The 17,334-nt window shown below is 39.9% G+C and overlaps 1 protein-coding gene, 3 non-coding genes and 1 pseudogene across 4 annotated transcripts; 2 read left to right on the top strand and 3 right to left on the bottom strand.

Moving 5' to 3' along the window:
• Window positions 1–1,483: 1,483 nt before the first annotated feature.
• Window positions 1,484–2,906, top strand: LOC140927033 (P2X purinoceptor 7-like). The gene is made up of 3 exons (XM_073376697.1): window positions 1,484–2,009; window positions 2,118–2,244; window positions 2,358–2,906. Exons 1-3 carry the CDS (start codon window positions 1,781–1,783, stop codon window positions 2,527–2,529), a joined length of 528 nt encoding a protein of 175 aa, XP_073232798.1. The 5' UTR covers window positions 1,484–1,780; the 3' UTR covers window positions 2,530–2,906.
• Window positions 2,907–3,383: 477 nt separating this feature from the next.
• LOC140927034 (uncharacterized) lies at window positions 3,384–6,932 on the bottom strand (annotated as a pseudogene).
• A 3,011-nt stretch (window positions 6,933–9,943) lies between these two features.
• Window positions 9,944–10,016, top strand: Trnaa-ugc (transfer RNA alanine (anticodon UGC)). Its single transcript has one exon. It is a non-coding gene; the product is annotated as a tRNA-Ala (tRNA).
• A 12-nt stretch (window positions 10,017–10,028) lies between these two features.
• On the bottom strand, window positions 10,029–10,101 carry Trnar-acg (transfer RNA arginine (anticodon ACG)). The gene has a single exon. It is a non-coding gene; the product is annotated as a tRNA-Arg (tRNA).
• Window positions 10,102–16,699: 6,598 nt separating this feature from the next.
• On the bottom strand, window positions 16,700–16,772 carry Trnar-acg (transfer RNA arginine (anticodon ACG)). Its single transcript has one exon. It is a non-coding gene; the product is annotated as a tRNA-Arg (tRNA).
• Between the last annotated feature and the right edge of the window lie 562 nt (window positions 16,773–17,334).

Below are 17,334 nucleotides of genomic sequence, written 5' to 3'. Positions count from 1 at the left end.
CGTATCTGTCAGTTGCTTTTAAAACGGGTTGTAGACATACTTCGCACTTCATTTTATGAGCGATTACATCGTTTTTGCGGCTTTAAAGACTCGCTCGCAGAAACCCAGACTGAAACCCTCCCTGGTGACATTTAGCGCGGGAAAAGCGGGAACTGATACATTTGCATAAATTAATTTTCGGGTAGTGACGTCACTGGACGGCATTAACGGCCGGTCGATTCAGACGTTACTGAGGGAGTAATAACGACTCGAAGTAATCGGATGAAATTCAGGCTAATCAAGTATATGAATATTTAAATAATAATAACTTGTTAACACAATCTGGCTTCAGACCTATGTTTTCCACTGAAACAGCTTTACTTGAGGCTACGAATGAATGGCTATGGAATATTGACAACGGTCTCTTAAATGGTGTGATATTCTTGGACTTGAAAAAAGCTTTTGATACCATGGATCATGCTATCCTTCTGGGAAAGCTTAAACTCTATGGGGTCAGTTCTCAATCTCTTAACTGGTTCCAGTCCTATCTATCTGACTGAAAGCAACACACGTTCATTGATGGAGTTCAATCTGATTTCTGTAATATAACATGTGGTATTCCACAGGGGTCTATTTTAGGCCCTCTCTTATTCACTATTTATATTAATGATCTCCCTTCATGTAATTTGTTTTCAAAACTCAGAATGTATGCAGATGATACTACCCTTACCACATCTGCAGAAGACCGATATGTCCTTGAACATAAAATGAATTATGATATGAATTTAATCGAGTCATGGCTGTCAGCAAACGAATTAACTTTAAATGTTAAGAAGACTAAATACATGCTTATAGGGAGCCAATTTAAGTTACCCCAAATAAATAGTGACTTCACAGTCAAAGTCAATAATACACCCTTAGAAAGAGTAATTAAACATAAATCCCTTGGAGTTCAAATTGATGAATCTGAGAACTGGCGCCCACACATTCATACCATTTCAAAGAAAACATCCGCTGGTATTGCTATCTTAGGGCGTGTAAGTCATTTTATACCATTAAATACTAGAGTGAATATGTACAATGCACTGGTAATGCCATATTTTAATTACTGTGGTGCCGTATGGGGTAATGTCAATAAGGGACTAGCATACAAATTTCAAAAGCTGCAGAATAGGGCTGCTAGAATTCTCATCTTTTCTAACTACGACGTTCGCTCAAGTGTTTTGTTGGATGAGCTTGGCTGGGAAAGGCTAGAATATGTAAGACTTAAACAGTTGGCTGTGACAATGTATAAAATCCATAATAATCTTTCCCCATCGTAACTGAGGCGGATCTTTACCAACACCTCAAATGTACATTCACACAATCTTAGAAATTTTGAGTTAAATTATTATGTCCCCAGACCCAGAGCTCAGTCTGCATAAGGGAGCCTACACTACAGAGCATCTGTTCTGTGGAACAAGATTCCCTCAGAGATTAGAAAACCGCCTAGTTTAAAGGAGAACTGAAGTAAAAAATCCGTCCATTTTTGTATTTTTTTTTAGGTGGCTGTAGGTGTAAAAAATTGAGTTTTGCTCTTTCTTCTGGTTCGTTTATTATTTTTTGCTCAAAAAATCGGTTTGAAGTCTTGGTTTTCGCGCCTTTTGGGCCCGATCATCGTGGGCTCATCTTAACTGTCAGCGGCATGTTATGACGTAAGGTATGGGGAAGGCTCGCAATCGCACAGTAGCGCGTTCTTATAGCATCAACCTTTGGATCTCCTCGCAGCGTCTGTTTCAGTAAAAAATATCGATTTAACGTAATGAGCGGAGTTCAACCATTTCAGTTTGAACCCACGTGTCCTCCTGGCCAAGAACCAATCGATCTGGAGGAAGAAAGTGAGTCCGGTGATACAAATCAACGAGATGCGAGAGGAAGAATCGGCAGCACCGAATGGTGCTCTTGTGAAGAATGCGTGGCAATGGCAACGGAGGAAGAGTGTTTTTGTTGCCAAGAACTGGCGGAACTGAATCAAAAGTTCGATGAATCAGGTTTGTTTTTGTTTTAGGTTTCTTCTTTTCCCTCGATGTATACACTAAGAATACTGAGAAGGACATCGCGGTCCAAACGATTATTTATTATTTGTTTTTGTCTGTTAGGAGTTGGATGTATTACGGAGCACGCCAAATTCAGGATTGTTTGCCTTGATACTGACGTGTTAAATACTGCTCTAGTGGCAATTCACAACATACGCTGTAATCCCTTGCCGGATCTCATTGAGAACAGGTGAGTTGTTGCTTTGTTTTTTTTGTTTTTTTGGCCCGAAGGATCGTACCACCAAGCATGTACTCTGTAAATATTTTCTATTTATGCTTATTTTGCTTTTTCAATTTTCCTAGAACTTGGCGCTTAGCAGCTTATCGCCAGTTTACATGGTGGGCACATGGCGCCTTAGGAAAGAAAAATCGGCGAGTGATTCCAGCGTGTGTTGTGAAAGCCATTCGACACGAGTTTCCTGATGAAACTGGACAATATGCCGGGTTCAAGGAAGCAGAACTCGAGCTAAGTTAGTTTCAAGGTAAACAATCCTGGTCTTGGCGTGTAAACATTGTTTTACCTTATGACAACCGGGCATAAAAATCCTGGCAGATCGTTTCATCCTTCGCAAATGCATGTACATTGTCTAACTAAAAAAATAAAAATTAAGCTTATCTGTATAAAAATTGTGATGTTTTGCTTCAATCCATTTTGTTGCATTTCCTTTTAAATTTAAAGTAATTGGTTATTGAATAATTAGAAGGTTGCAAAATAGTAATTGAAATATTTCAGCGAGTTTTAACAATAATTTTCAGTATTTTTCGAAAATAAAATCTTGACCGGACAATCAACAGCATTTTGTTATTATAAGTGAAATCCTGTAGGTTGCAAAGCAGTTATGGAAAATTTTTCGGTCGTAGTAATACAGTAATATTCAGTACTTAAATTCAATTTTGTATGAGCAATCAGCCGGATTTTTTATCAGTGAAAAAAAAAAATGATTAAAGCATGACTTGTGTCGGACATCTGCGAAATTTGTCTCCTCTTTGATGTAATCTTGACATGTAAATATTTATCTTAACCCTTATTCTCCCTAGAGTCAATGTATTTTTAAATCACGAACGTAACTCTGTGCATGAAATTCTGTGAGGTGACCATTCAAGTTAAATTTGTTCGGGTAGAACTGAGGTGCCATTCAAGTGAAATTTCTTCAGGTACATCTCTTTACTGGTGAAAATAAGTCCTTTTTTGTGAATTGACATATTAGAGTTTGAAAAGTTTTGGACTAGAGTTTAGCCACTCCCAAGAGAGTAAGGATTAAGATTGATAGAAAAACCAAAATTAATAATATGATTGAATTCAATCAAAACACTTAAAGCTAACCTGTATTATACATACATTGCACTTTTTGGTATTACAACAATAAAATATGTATTTGTGTGTTTATATAGAATCAGGAAATCTTGATGTGTGCTTTGCAATGACATCTGCCTTGGCAGGCCGAGGTTTTGTAGCAATGTTACGTGGGATGTGAGGTGCTGTGAGTGTTGCGCTCCGATCAGCAGCATCTTGCAACTTCCTTGCCACTATTGAATCAAGCATGGGTTTTAAGTGTTCTCTTGTTGTCTTCTCCATGATAGGTTTTGCAACCCATTCCTTCGTTTGCTTTGGGAACACAACCTTGTACCTCAGTTCCCCCTCATTCTCGCCCCTTGAAACAGTAGCTTGCTGCCTCCCAGTGTTAGCATTGTGATCGAGGGCTGCTAACTGTGTGCGAGCAACCATGCCCTTGTATGAGAAGTGCTGCCGCTTGGAAAGGTACTTGAGTTGTACACTGTGGTACACTTCCAGTGTTCCAGTGTGGCAGTTTAGCGTTAATTGCTCGATGTCCTTAAGGAGGGTTTTGTCAAAAACAACCTCCTTAAGAGCCTCGTGCGCAGGGGAACCAGGACGAAGCCACCGCTTTGTCCTTGCCTCCTCTCTAGGGATGGGTGGGTGGGGACATTCATGATACAAGTCAGCACTGCCCCATGAGTGGATGTTGGCTGAGTGGTGGACAATGGAGATCCACTTCTCACGTAAGAGATTCTTATCCCCCTCGCAAGTGTCTGCACACCACCAAAGATGGTTAGAGACTGACTTGATCCAGGGGAAAAGGTCACTACATTCTTTCCTCTTGGCCTTTTCTGTGAGTTTTTTAGTGATACTTTCTGCTACATGCCAAACATCGAACTGGTGTTGTACATGTGGAAAATTCTTTTTCATATCAGACCGTATACTGACATGGCGATCTGTGGCGACTACTTTTATGTTGGCTCCTCTGTCATGAATATTCTCCATACATCTTTTGAACCCCCTCCCTTTCCATTGCGTTGCTGCTAGTCACCTCACTAACCTGAACAATTTGAAAGTCAATTATCTTGTCACTGAATTGATCGATCATGGTGTATGTCCCATATTTAGCACTGTGTCCGGGACTGTCACATCGACCATCTCCAGACAGCCACAAGTCTTCAATTTCAAGCTCACTGAAAACAGAATTTTGCTCTGCCTGCCAAGCTTCATTAATTACAGGAAATAAGTACATATTTTGAATGTTGTAAAATGTCTTTTCACTAAAAGTTTTCCAGTTCAAAATTTCAGATAAAGATGCTATTTTTGTGTACGTTGCTCCACTTAGTAAAATTGCTGAAGCCAGTAACAAGTTTCCAGCAGCCATCCCTTTGAGCATGGGTTGACTCTTCCAAAATTTTATGTGCCCATTTTTACATTTTAGGGTTACACATAGTTGACTTCCCCGAGTGGACGTTTCTCTTTTGCTTACTACTGCCCCACATGTAGGGCATCGATGCAAAAGTTCATCCAATTGTTCCATAAATACTAGGAATTTGCTATCATTTTGGGGAGTTTGAGGTTTCAACTTTGATGGTACTGACATTGAAACTTCTTCCTCCTCATCCTCATCACTTTCCTCACTTTTAGAGGGGATATACGATGGGTCTTTGTGAGGGGATACATTTTCAATACTCTCATTTTCACTGCCTGGTTCTTCTTCAGTGTTAAAGAACCAGGCTTCCCCATCAAAAAGTCCTGGTTCCGTCTGAGTGTACTGGTCACAAAGACCAAAGAAGTCAGGTGTTTGGGTCCCTACTGATTTCAGCATAAGACTCTCTCCTCGAGTGTTAACTTGACATCCAAAATCATGCGTCTCTATAGGCGAGCTAGTAGGAACCGATGCGATGTTCACATTCTCAGGTTCCTCAAGAACTTGTTCACTGGGGCTGGCTGTTTGGTCACATGCACTTGAAGTACTAGGTTCTCCAACAGCAACAGGTAGGGCAAGGTGAGAGGATGTCACAGAGCTAATGAACTGCAATAGAAGGAATTAGCCTCTATCACCAACCCAGATTTAGAAAATGATTAATATTCCAATGAGAAAATACAGCAAAGGGCCTTTTCATTATTGCAGGATTTAACATTGCGTGACCGCGTTTATTAACATCCGTGGATAATAGTCTACCATAAGATCAGCACGCAAACTCTTTTTTTTTTTAATGCGAATTGACAATCCTTACCTCTTGTTTAGATCTCTCCTGGAGGCGCCTCTCAGATGATAGTCTCAGCTTCTTTTTCGGACGGTGGTCGAAAATTGTTGGCACTGCATCTGGCTTCAAATGATGTTGGGTAGATTTAAGTCCAAGAAGTTCAGCTTTTAGGTCACGCTCGTAGCATTCAGGTTCGAAGTGAAACGAACATACCCTGGAATCTTTTGTAACAACAAGATCTAGCCGGGATAATTTCGCCAGCCACTCTTTCAAGAGCTTATCATCAGTGGGAAATCTGTGGTAGCTTACCCCTTGCTTTCTACCAACATATCGAGAATCATTATTGCAACCCACAGCGCTACAGTAGACCATGATGAAAGATTTAGAATATCCCGATAACAGTACTAACTACGAAAGACAACGAACACAACGATAGAAAGTAAACCTTGTGCTACGAATAGCTTTATTTATACGGTTCGCGTTGTGCAATACCGGAAAATTTCTCCTCGTAACTCTCAAGAATTACGAAAGGTTGGACTCACTTATCGCCAACTTGCGCCATGTTCAAACAAACGTGCTTTGTAGAATAGTGCTCCGTCATTGTGCCCTTTGAGCTGATCGAGAATAACACAGAACACCGTCGAAACGATCCAGTTTCATACTATATAACCTCATTAAAACATTAAATTATGGCAACTTCTGCCGGTGCGTCTACAAATAATAAATAAATGCCACCAGCGGGAAAGTTTGTAACCTGTACAGCCCGTAATAAAGGGAACACTTTAATTGACCAAAATCAGTAAAGAAGAGAATGTTTAATTACAAAATAAATCGACGCTTACAAGTTGCTGCAAGCAATTAAAATCCTTGATGTACAAATTTCATATTTTTACTTTGTTAATATTTCTGCTACACGTACGTCTTTCAAACAGATGTACAGTAAACCTAAGTTACCTACGCGGTTCTTGTTTACAGTGTCGCGCCAACGTCGCCTCATCCACACTTTTATCCCGAGGAGATCTCCGAATTTAAAGATTAAGCCTATACAGTAAAGAGTGTGGCAAACTGTTAGAATATGCTATCCTTGGCATTTTCGGTACAATTTTCCCTTGAAGACAGCTGGACATCGAGCTTGGGTTCTTCAGCTTAAAAGACCTTCAATAGGCTTTTTGTGGAGCATCCCCTTTCTTCCCCATACGTGACGTCACACGCTTCGAAAACAACCGCTGACGGGCCGATTCTGAGCCGCAATGCTAAAGGCCCATAACAGCGAGCAAAACCATTTTTTCGAGTGGGAAAAAAGGCAAAAAATCACAAAAAAGACGTCAAACATTAATGTTCGGGTCTTAAGCATTAATTTAAAAAATGGTTATTTTTTTACTTCAGTTCTCCTTTAAATGTTTTTAAAACTTCAATTCATGGGAAAGATTTTTCTAATACACCATGACCCATTGCAACTCTTATTATTCATAATGCAAGTTTTTGTATTTTTAACATTATAGTAAATAGTTTCTTAGAGTATTTTAGTCTAGTTTTAAAAACGATTCCTAGGAAGACCATGTAAAATGATACGATTTCGTGTATAAATAAAGATTGATGATGATGATGATGACAGTTTGTAATAGGCCCTTCTAATAATTTACTCTATAGCTCTATAGTGAGATAGACCACTTTCCATTTTTGTTAAGTGTTTTTGCATTTTCCTCTAGGTGACAATGACAATCATGATAATGACGTCTCTTATGATGGTTCTCGACCATGAACCCCGTTTCAAGAGCAAGGTGTGTATCAAATTACAGTACAGTAAAACCACGCGAGTAATAATCTTCCATTTTGACATATTGCCTAAACAGGTTCTGGCATAGATGACAATTAACAGATATTTAAGTTATTTAGGTTCTTGAAAAGGTTCTTATTTTCTGAAGAAAAAAATCACATTGTAGGTAGTACAATGTAGTGGTATTTGTCCTTTCTCTTATGCGGCAGGTAGGTTTTTCCGTATGCCTTATATAAATTGTCTCAGAGGAGAACTGGTCTCCACGAGAGCTATCAATGTCAATTGATCTTATTTGCCAAAGTGCACACATTTTTAAGTTTTTAGAAAATAAGGACCTGTTTCAAATTTTTAGAGTCAACAGGTTCTTGTTTAGAGGGGGTCCAACTAAGAAATTTCAGGCTAGCAGGTTCTTAAAACATAGGTTCATACCTGCAGACCGTATTCAGTTAGGTGATACTTGATGCACTTTGTAAGCCCTGCCATGTAATATTAATGGCGGATGAGCAACAAGGGCACAAGCAACCACGTTCACAGTCTGTTTCCCCCTTCTCCCTTTCCCTCTCCGTATCAACTCTATTCCCTTCTGTCTTGCTTGCACTTTGCAGATGGAGAAAGAAGGAAAGATACTGGTTGAATGGGGTAGAGTCACATACATATATTTAAATGTGGTACTGACTAGGCACAGTGGTGTTTCATAATTCCTTGTAACCATGTAATTACTGTTTCCCTCTTTTATTTCATGATCATTTTTCAGTGCTGCTGTGCACTGAGGACACAACTATGCAGGGAAATGAGGAAGAACATAAGCCTAAAGATCAGGAAGATTGTAAGATCAGATCAAAAGCACCCAACACAAAGCGTAAAAGATCAAACATGGAAAAGAGCCTCGATGTGTTTTGTGAAAGATTTACTCAGATATCAAAACACGAAACAGAAAGGTAAATCTACCTTTATGTTATCAATCAAAACTGCTACAACACTGTTTGTTTTAGCTAGAAACTACAAATCCTCAGGGCCCTGTTGTTCAAAACCGCAATTAGCGCTGATCCAGGATTTAATTGGTAAACAAATTAGATTGCATTGCTTAAAGGCTGATTAATGCCAATCTGACTCTAATTGGTGGGCTAAATTTCATACATCTCCAAAACGGGCGACAATATAAGGGGTTTTACATCAAGTGCTAACCTATAACATGGCAAATAACTAATCGGCCTCTCATCGGGCTTTGAATTACGTTCTCAGCTCCACTAATTAGCTAACTCAATTTTAGCATTTTTAACCGACACTTAGGCTTAATCAGAGGTTAGTTCAGGTGAGATTTGGAACAACCAGCTCGAGAAGGATAAAGTCCCATTAAACAAATATTTTGGGTGTGAAGTTTTTTGAAAATTTCAATTTTATATTTTTAATACAGGTACCTGAAAGCTGAAGAAGATCGGCACAAGCGAGAGATAGATTTTCAGATAAAGCAAGCACAATTGGAAAATGAACGGCGACGTTCGGAAAGAGAACATGAGATGAATGTTTTAAGATTAATATTAGGTCATGAGCATGTTTCTACGGGACCTATTCATTATGCTCCTAATGACAATTGGGAGCAAAATTACCTAGGGATGTCAGCCAATTCAATGCATCAGCCATCTGTTCCTACGCACTCTAGTATGGACAATATTTCTGTTTCAGACTAAGATGGCTCAACACTTGCAACCTTGTAGTACAGTACTTTATAGTTGTTTTTACGAGAAACATTGGCTACATAACCCCCTGGTGATGTTTGTTTATAGTGTCGATAATGTTTGTAGCCTGCAGCCAGCAGCCCCGGTTAAATTTTGTCTGCTTTAATTTTTCCAAAATCCTTATGCAATGTTTTTCCTTGTTTTTAATGTTTTGCATTTTGTAAATGGCGTATGTTGCTCTTCAAGCACAAAGTTGCGTTGTATTATCGGAAATAAATGTTCATAATTTTTGCAAGAAAGTACCTTTCATGTATTTCCATATTATGTTGCCTAGCCGTCCACCTTGGTATCCTATATATCTGGCTTAAAAGGATGATGTTCATTTATCAACTGTTGTAAAACAACATTAAGGCACCATTATTATCACTACAAACAGGAACACATCGGTGTGACTGGTTGTTAGCATTGAATTATTTTCAGCTTGGCAAAACCATCGACAGAATAGTAGAGATAAAGGCCCTAATATGTCAATCAAACAACCTTGTCCTGCTTTAAGAAATTAATTAAAACCAGGAACTGTGCAATTGGAGGGGATATGGGAGGGGGGAGGGCTTTCGCTGCCCACTTTTCTGAACCAAAACGAGTAGTAAGGGTGGACACTTGGCAACTCAAAGGATGCCGCCGCCGCTATTGTTTAAAGGCTATTGTTCTAAGTTGTCAATCAAATTAAAAATTCAAGATGGCGCTCGAAGAGCGCTCGGAGGGCTCAAAGGATGCCGCTGTATTTTCTTAGTTATTTTCACATGTGTAAAAGAGATGTTATATATGTGGATAAAGGTGATGGCTTAGACATGTGGGACAATGTTCGTCTCTCACCAATTGCGCACGACGCATGCGCAGTAGCGCATGTTCGGTAAAAACGTTCTTGTTGAATGTGTAAGAAGAGAACGGGGGGTATAGCTCAATCGGTAGAGCGCTCGCTTTGCAAGTGAGAGGTTCAGAGATCGAAACTCTGTGCTTCCAAAAATTTTTTATCGACTCTACCAGGACTTGAACCTGGAATCTCCTGATCCGTAGTCAGGTGCCTTATCCATTCAGCCATAGAGTCTCTATCAAAGAAAAAACAGGGCATAGCGAGGTTTTGATCCTCGTACCTTCGGGTTATGAGCCCGGTGCGATCACCATTTCGCTACCATGCCGCTACAAGCGATTCAAAGAAAAATAAAGATCTAATGCTAAAAGTAATTTATTACAGTGTTTTCAGATAGCGTTGACATTTAGCGCATAAGAGATTTATGTCGCCGACCATATTATCGAAGATCAAAGTCTTCTCTTCTTTTTTCACTTCTTTCTTCTCAGCGTCTCTCTTCTTCTCTCTTTGTTGTCTCCTCATCTCTTTTCTTTTGAGGGTTCGAATATACTTTTTGACTGAGAGAATGTGAGCTTCTTTAAGATTTAAGACAGCCTTCAGATATTTTACTTCAGCCTGACAACCAAACCAAGCATCGCCGAGCTCCTTATCTGTAGACATGTTTAAAGTGTGTGCATTAGAAAAATGAGAACGAGAGATATATGAGCGCGTTCCACTCAGTGGTTTCGTATGCTAATTCACGCGCGCTTCAAAATTTGCATGTAAACTCTCTGAGTCAGCTACAATGAGCTATGTGTTAAAAAGAAAAAAAGACCTGAAAGAGAGAAAGAGAGAGAATCGAACCAGTAAGCTTTAACGTAATGAAAATTTACCTGTCGTTGGTACTAACGCTTAACGCACTGCGCTAAGCCCGTTCCCGACGAAAGTTTACTACAAAATAAACTAGTCTTTCTCATTATTGGTCATTGACTTTAAATCATGTGGTGGTTCCTAAAAGAACCGTTTGTGGGTTCGTCAAAAGACGAATTAGTAGGATCTGTATTTCCTACTTAGAAATTGGCTGTGGTATGTGAAGGTGAATGGGTAGGCCGATATTATTTTCCATTTCTCACCTGCTACTTTTTCGGAGTAATACACAGCAATGTGCTTCGCGGGAAAGCCTTCAGGATCCACACCGATTTGCTTGTTGACTTTAAACACGAACAAATAAAAATGTCCGTGCCATTCTTTCCAACCTTCATCTAATAATGTCACGTTTTCGTCGTCCTTTTCCCAGGTCAGCTTCAATACATCCTTTAACAAGTCGACTAAATTCAAGTGTGAAGAAAATAAAGAGGTTTTTACATGTTCTTTTCTAAAAACATGCCTCTCATTAATATGATCTGCTTGTTCTTGCGTTAGGAAAGCTCCCTCAGTTTCAAAAGCCGAAGCCATCGTTGAAAATAAAATTTTTTCTGATTCATCTTAAAACAGAGTTGAAAACAAAAGGAGTTCAACTTCAAAAAGAGCGAAAAGGGTAATTGTTTTTGCCGTCCACCGTTAAACTTAAAAGAGCAGCGAACCTTTTTACCGCTAAGGTTTAAAACTTGAAAGCGCCGCGAAAAGGTAATTGGTTTTTGCTGCGCCGCATTTGTTGTCCCTGCACCAAAGAGCGTGAATCTCCCATGAACAGCATAAAGCAAGGCTAAGTTTGCGAAAAGTCACTCCGCTCTGTTCTTCACAGTATCAAGACTACCAATCCGTTGCTGTTCCTGTTTCCAAGATGAAGACATTATATCAGCTCGCCATTGACGCAGTTCCGAATAAAGGACTAATGGCAGAAACCTTCCTAGTACCATGGCATCCAGTTGCCCAACAACTACAACAGCAGCAATACCTTGAAGACAGGAATCGCTTTCGAGAAGAACATCGCGTCAATTTCAGGTTTGTCTATGCAGATTTGTGTTTTATCGAAACATTGTTTTCAAGCTCAAAAATATACCCAAGCGATGTTGCGTTTTTAAATCGATTGTGGAAACAAATCGACAATTTACTTTAGTTAATGTTGTGTTTTTAGACCGATTCTGGAATCCCTGTTTTGGATTAAAGACTGCACATGGTTAAGTGTGAAGACCAAATGTTGTATGATTGAACTGTAAAAACGTTTTTAATTGCGCTTGTTAAATGTTTTTATTATTAGAAATTGTTTGAATCAACTAAAAGTTCGAAGATGGAACATGTACTGCCATACAACAGAATGGATTCCCGTTAATGTTAGGGTGCCTGTGTGTTCACAATGCAGTAGAATTAGGTCAACCCAATTAACATTAGACGGTTTGCGTTTAAAAAGGCAGAAAAAATTTGTTGATAAAAATAAAGAGGCGCGTTTAATTCGAGAGTATTATTATTCACCTATTCATAGACGCTTAGAATTTATGTAAGTTTTTTTGTTCTCTTTAGAAAATGTTTGCGCCAGATAAAGAATCGCCACTACTGTAGATCGGTCCATTGGCTTTCTTTCAATCGAGAAACCTGCTCGCAGTGCCTAAGAGTTTGTGTTGAGGGATTAACCGTTGAAGGTCAAATGAGACATGACCGATATGAAAGAGTTAATTTTGAAAGGGAGCGCCGTAAGATTTTAAAGTTATATAGGGGTACACATATTTTAGAAAGACGTCGGGCACTTGAACAACGAATGATGCAATCTTTTGGTTTGTTTTAGAAAAGTGTTACAAGATATCCGTTTTTCCCCGCTAAATCCTTTTACAGAGTGGATCGAAATCAATAGGCAGACAACTGATTTTCGTATCACAATTTTAAATGTAACGATCGATGATTTAAAGCTTGTTGACAATCCTTTTTTTCCTGGTATTGAAACAATGATTGAACGTTTTGAGCGAACCTACGCTCACCTAAAATTAGAATTTCCCTGGTTTTTTCGCGATTATTATGAAGAGTTGTATTAATTTATTTTTCTTGAATCCCATTTGTAATTAAGTGCTTTAAAAAGGACTTAGCTGACTTGCGGCTAAATTACGTTCCTCTTATTGCACTATTTAAGAATCTTATTGTAACATTTTACCGAAGGGAGGTAAAATGAAATAAAGTTAAGTTTGCGTGTAATTTACTTGTGTCTTTGGGGAAAAAAAGAAATGAACTGAGATTGTCAAATGAACGCTCAGGCGTGAAGGGTTTTTTCTTAGAAAAAGAACAAAAGAAATTAGCCAAACAATTAATTAGAAAAAAGACAAAGAGATGACACTATTTGTAGCTGACTCAGCCAAAAATTAATTAGAAAACTTGGGCAACCTTGAACTTGACTCTATTATGATGTCATGAAAACACGCGCTCCACAGATAAGTTAGCAAAGCCGCGTCTCTTTGAGCGCCGTTCAGTTTTTACTGTCTTACTGTGTGGAGCTTTTCCAAAACGATCTTCGAAAATCATGTGTTTGCCTTTAAGCGAGTGGATCCAAGGTTCACCTTTAACGCGCCAATGGTTGGAAAAACTTGCCAAACAGCTAAACTCCGCGGAAAGTTTCGATGCCGCCAACGGTGAATTTTACGCTGAACTGTCGTTTTTCAAGAACCGACAGCGTGGGGGTAGACCCCGAAAAAAAAATCCTGGCAAAAAGTCGTTTGAACAGTTGCTGGCAAAAAGATACGTGATTACAATCAAAAACAAAGATGACCTGTGTTTCGCCCGCGCATTGGTATCGACCAAAGCCTATGCGGATCAAGATCCGCAGTATGAAAACATTTCTCAAGGACGTGGGCAGCAGGGACATCTGGCCTACATGCTTCATCAAGAAACCGGTGTTCCCGAAGGACCGTGTGGATTACCTGAAATTCAACGAATTCAAGAACATCTCGGCCCTCAAGGTTACCAGATTAAAATCTATGAAGGGGTGTGTGGCGCTCTCTGGTACCACGATGAGACGTTTGATTCTGCCCCGAAAAAGCTGTGTCTGTTGAAAGTCGAACATCATTTTCACGGATTAAGAAGCGTGCCGGCTCTCCTCAATCGCGGCTATTACTGTCACAAATGTAACAAAGGCTACAATCAGGAAGATCGCCTCATCACAATTGTTCTCGACAGAACTGTGAAGCTTGTAGAAGAAAAAACGGAAAATGTCCTGATTTTAAAGACAACAAGCGTGCACTTGTCTACTGTAAGGACTGTGGTCGGTCATTTTACGGACGACAATGTTTTACCGCTCACAAGCAAAGCACCGTTTGCGGCATGTTTAAAAAGTGTCCTTAATGTTGCAAAGTATACAAGTATTCTAAGAAAAGGAAGCATGTTTGCAGGGAATATCGATGCCCTAACTGTGGAGACAAAGTCTTGCCCAACCATCAGTGTTATATTCAGCCTTTAACATCTGAATTAAGCGACCTTCTAACAGCGCAACCAGATGCCTTCAGCGAAGAAGACCGAGCCCTTCTGGAAGAACTGGTCGAAGCAGAAAAAGCCGAGAAAAACAAAAAAGAAGAAGACGAGAAACCGCCACCCCTTGTTTGTTGTATTGATTTTGAATGTAGTTTGGATGAGAATCGGGATTTTGAAGATGTTTGTGTGGGCTGCAGTATGTGAATGTGAGAGGTAGCTACCGCGAGGCAGGGAAGGCTTTGGATATGTTGAATGATGTGATGGCTAAAACGGTCATGGAAGATTTGAAGGAACAGCAGGTGTTTGTGTTTGCACACAATATGCGTGGGTTTGATTCTTCTTTTATTTTGCAGTTGCTGTATGATAAGGGGTACAAGGTGGAAAAAGTGTTGAGTATGGGTGCAAAATTTTTATCGTTTCAGTGTGGTAACATGATTTTTCGCGACTCGCTTAATTTTTTTAATATGCCATTGGAACGCTTGCCTGTCACATTTAATTTGACGGAAGCTCACAAGGGGTTCTTTCCGTATTCGTATATCTGTAAAGACAAGCTGGATTACATTGGTGTATATCCCAAAGCGGAAGAATACCACCCTGAACGCATGACGGAAAAACGGCGCAAGGAATTCTTCTCCTGGCACAAAGACAAAGTCGAAAGCGGAGCGATCTTCGATTGCCGAAAAGAACTGTCCACCTACTTGAAAAGTGATGTGAAGGTCTTAACTCAGTCCATGGAAAAATTCGGAAGCGAAATGTTGGAGCTAACACGAATCAATCCCACCATTGAATGTGTCACAATTGCGAGCACCACCTTTAAAGTGTTCCAGAAAAAGTTTTTGGAACCTTACACCATTGCGTTGGAACCCCTCGGCGGTTGGCGTCATAACCAGCAAAACCAAAGCATCGAAGCATTGCAGTGGTTGGAGTTTGAAAATGCTAAGACTGGCGGCGGAATTCAGGTAAGAATTTTTTTAGTCGCAGTCAAAGTCTGCATTTTAAAAATGTAAGTTGCAGTGTTTTACATGATTTTTCAATTCGTGAGTTGTTTTATACTTTGCAAACGTCAATGCATAAGACAAATAAAAAATTAGAAGGAAATGTATGAGACAATTGTGTAAAAAGTCTGCATTTAAGAAAAATTATTTGCAGTGTTTTACTGTACATTTTAATTCGTGAAATGTTTTAGACTATGTAAGGAGCAATGCAGACTGTAAAATTATAATCTGTGGACTGCGCAGGAAACAATAACAAAGGTATATATTTTTTATTTTTCAGCATGTACGAAATTCACTGGATGGGGAAGCTAAAGTCATCACTCGGCTCAGTCTTACAATGTGGATGGCTATCATGCAGCTACCAATACGGTCTACGAGTACCACGGATGCATTTATCACGGCTGCCGAAAATGTTACCCGAAGCAAGGCAATATGAAGCGATTCTGTCATCCAGACCGAACGGTGTTCGAAGTCTACGAAGCCACACTGAAGAAAACTGCTCTTCTTTGAGACGCTGGTTACACCGTCATTGAAATGTGGGGGTGCGACTTTGCCCGACAGAAACAAACCGATCCTGAGCTGCAAGCCTTCCTGGAAATGTTTAAATTGGTTCCACCCCTTGAACCGCGAGACCCGTTTTTTGGTGGCCAAACCGGCGCCGCTACGCTGTACGCCAAAGCAGAGGAGGGCGAAGATATCAGTTATGTTGATTTCACCAGCTTGTACCCAAGCATTAACAAATATGGCACTTAACCAGTGGGATTCCCGCGCATCCTGTACCAACCAGACAACCAGAACATTGATGATTATTTTGGTATCGCTCAAGTCGATATCCTTGCTCCGGAACGCTTGTACCACCCCCTTACTTTTCCTCTTTCCAGGTCTTGTGTTGCCGAAGAGTTAGAAAAACCATTGCTGGAGCGGTCCAACGTGTGGTCACACCCGAGAACAGCGAATGCTAAAAGGTACTTGCTGCACACCAGAATTGCAGAAGGCAGTCGAGAAAGGATATCAGATTGTGAAGATCCATGAGGTGTGGCATTTTCCGGAAGAAAATAGGCGTGAAGGTCTATTTGCAGGGTACGTGAATACATGGTTGAAATTGAAGCAGGAAAGCGCCGGATGGCCCACTGGTATTGAAACCAAGGAGCAGAAAGCAGACTATGTTCGTGACTACAAAGAGCATGAAGGTATTCAACTGGATCCGGAGCAAATTGCTGTGAATTCTGGACGGAAAAGCATTGCTAAATTGCTTTTGAACAGGTAACTAGTTATGTTAAGTTGCAGACAAAGTCTGCATTTTAAAAAATATAGTTGCAGTGTTTAGTAGTGATAGACGGCACTGGGGCGCTCAAAGGATGCCGCCGCCGCTATTGTTTTAAGGCTATTGTTCAAAGTTGTCAATCAAATTAAAAATTCAAGATGGCGCTCGGAGAGGACTCGGAACTTTTTCGGAACGTTTTCTGAAAAAACGACTCTACCAGGACTTGAACCTGGAATCTCCTGATCCGTAGTCAAGCGCCTTATCCATTCGGCCATAGAGTCTCTATTAAAGAAAAACAGGGCATACCGAGGTTTTGATCCCCGTACCTTACATTTCGCTACCATGCCGCTACAAGCTATTCAAAGAAAAATAAAGATCTAATGCTAAAAGTAATTTATTACAGTGTTTTCAGACGGCGTTGACATATAGCGCATAAGATATCTAGGTCCCCGACCATATTATCGTAGATCAAAGTCTTCTCTTCTTTTTTCACTTCTTTCTTCTCAGCGTCGCTCTTCTTCTCTCTTTGTTGTCTTCTCATCTCTTTTCGTTTGAGGATTCGAAGTCTCTTTCAGTGTGATAATATGAGCCTTGAGATGTTTTATTTCTGTCTGACAGCCATACCAAGCATCCCCGACTTCCTTAGATGTTGACATCTTTACAGCGTGAGCAATCTAAAAGTTCCTAGAATGTGTGTGTGTGTGTGTAGTTTTATAAGAAACGCGTTCCAGTGAATGGTTTCGTATGCTGATACATGTTCGCTTCAAATTTGCATGAAAAACTTGCTGAGTCAGCTAAAAATAATATTGCTCCTAGGTCTTAGAAAAAAGAAGACCAGAAAGA

Source organism: Porites lutea, chromosome 2, assembly GCF_958299795.1.
Source record: "Porites lutea chromosome 2, jaPorLute2.1, whole genome shotgun sequence".
Lineage (NCBI taxonomy): Eukaryota > Metazoa > Cnidaria > Anthozoa > Scleractinia > Poritidae > Porites > Porites lutea.
This window is presented reverse-complemented; position numbering and strand designations above follow the sequence as displayed.

Bases quoted from the DNA above. Each gene is read 5' to 3' on its own strand.
- LOC140927033 (XM_073376697.1), top strand. From the start codon at position 1,781: ATGAGCGGAGTTCAACCATTTCAGTTTGAACCCACGTGTCCTCCTGGC. The intron at 2,010-2,117 runs GTTTGTTTTTGT...TTTGTCTGTTAG, and splicing joins TCAAAAGTTCGATGAATCAG to GAGTTGGATGTATTACGGAG. The intron at 2,245-2,357 runs GTGAGTTGTTGC...CAATTTTCCTAG, and splicing joins CCGGATCTCATTGAGAACAG to AACTTGGCGCTTAGCAGCTT.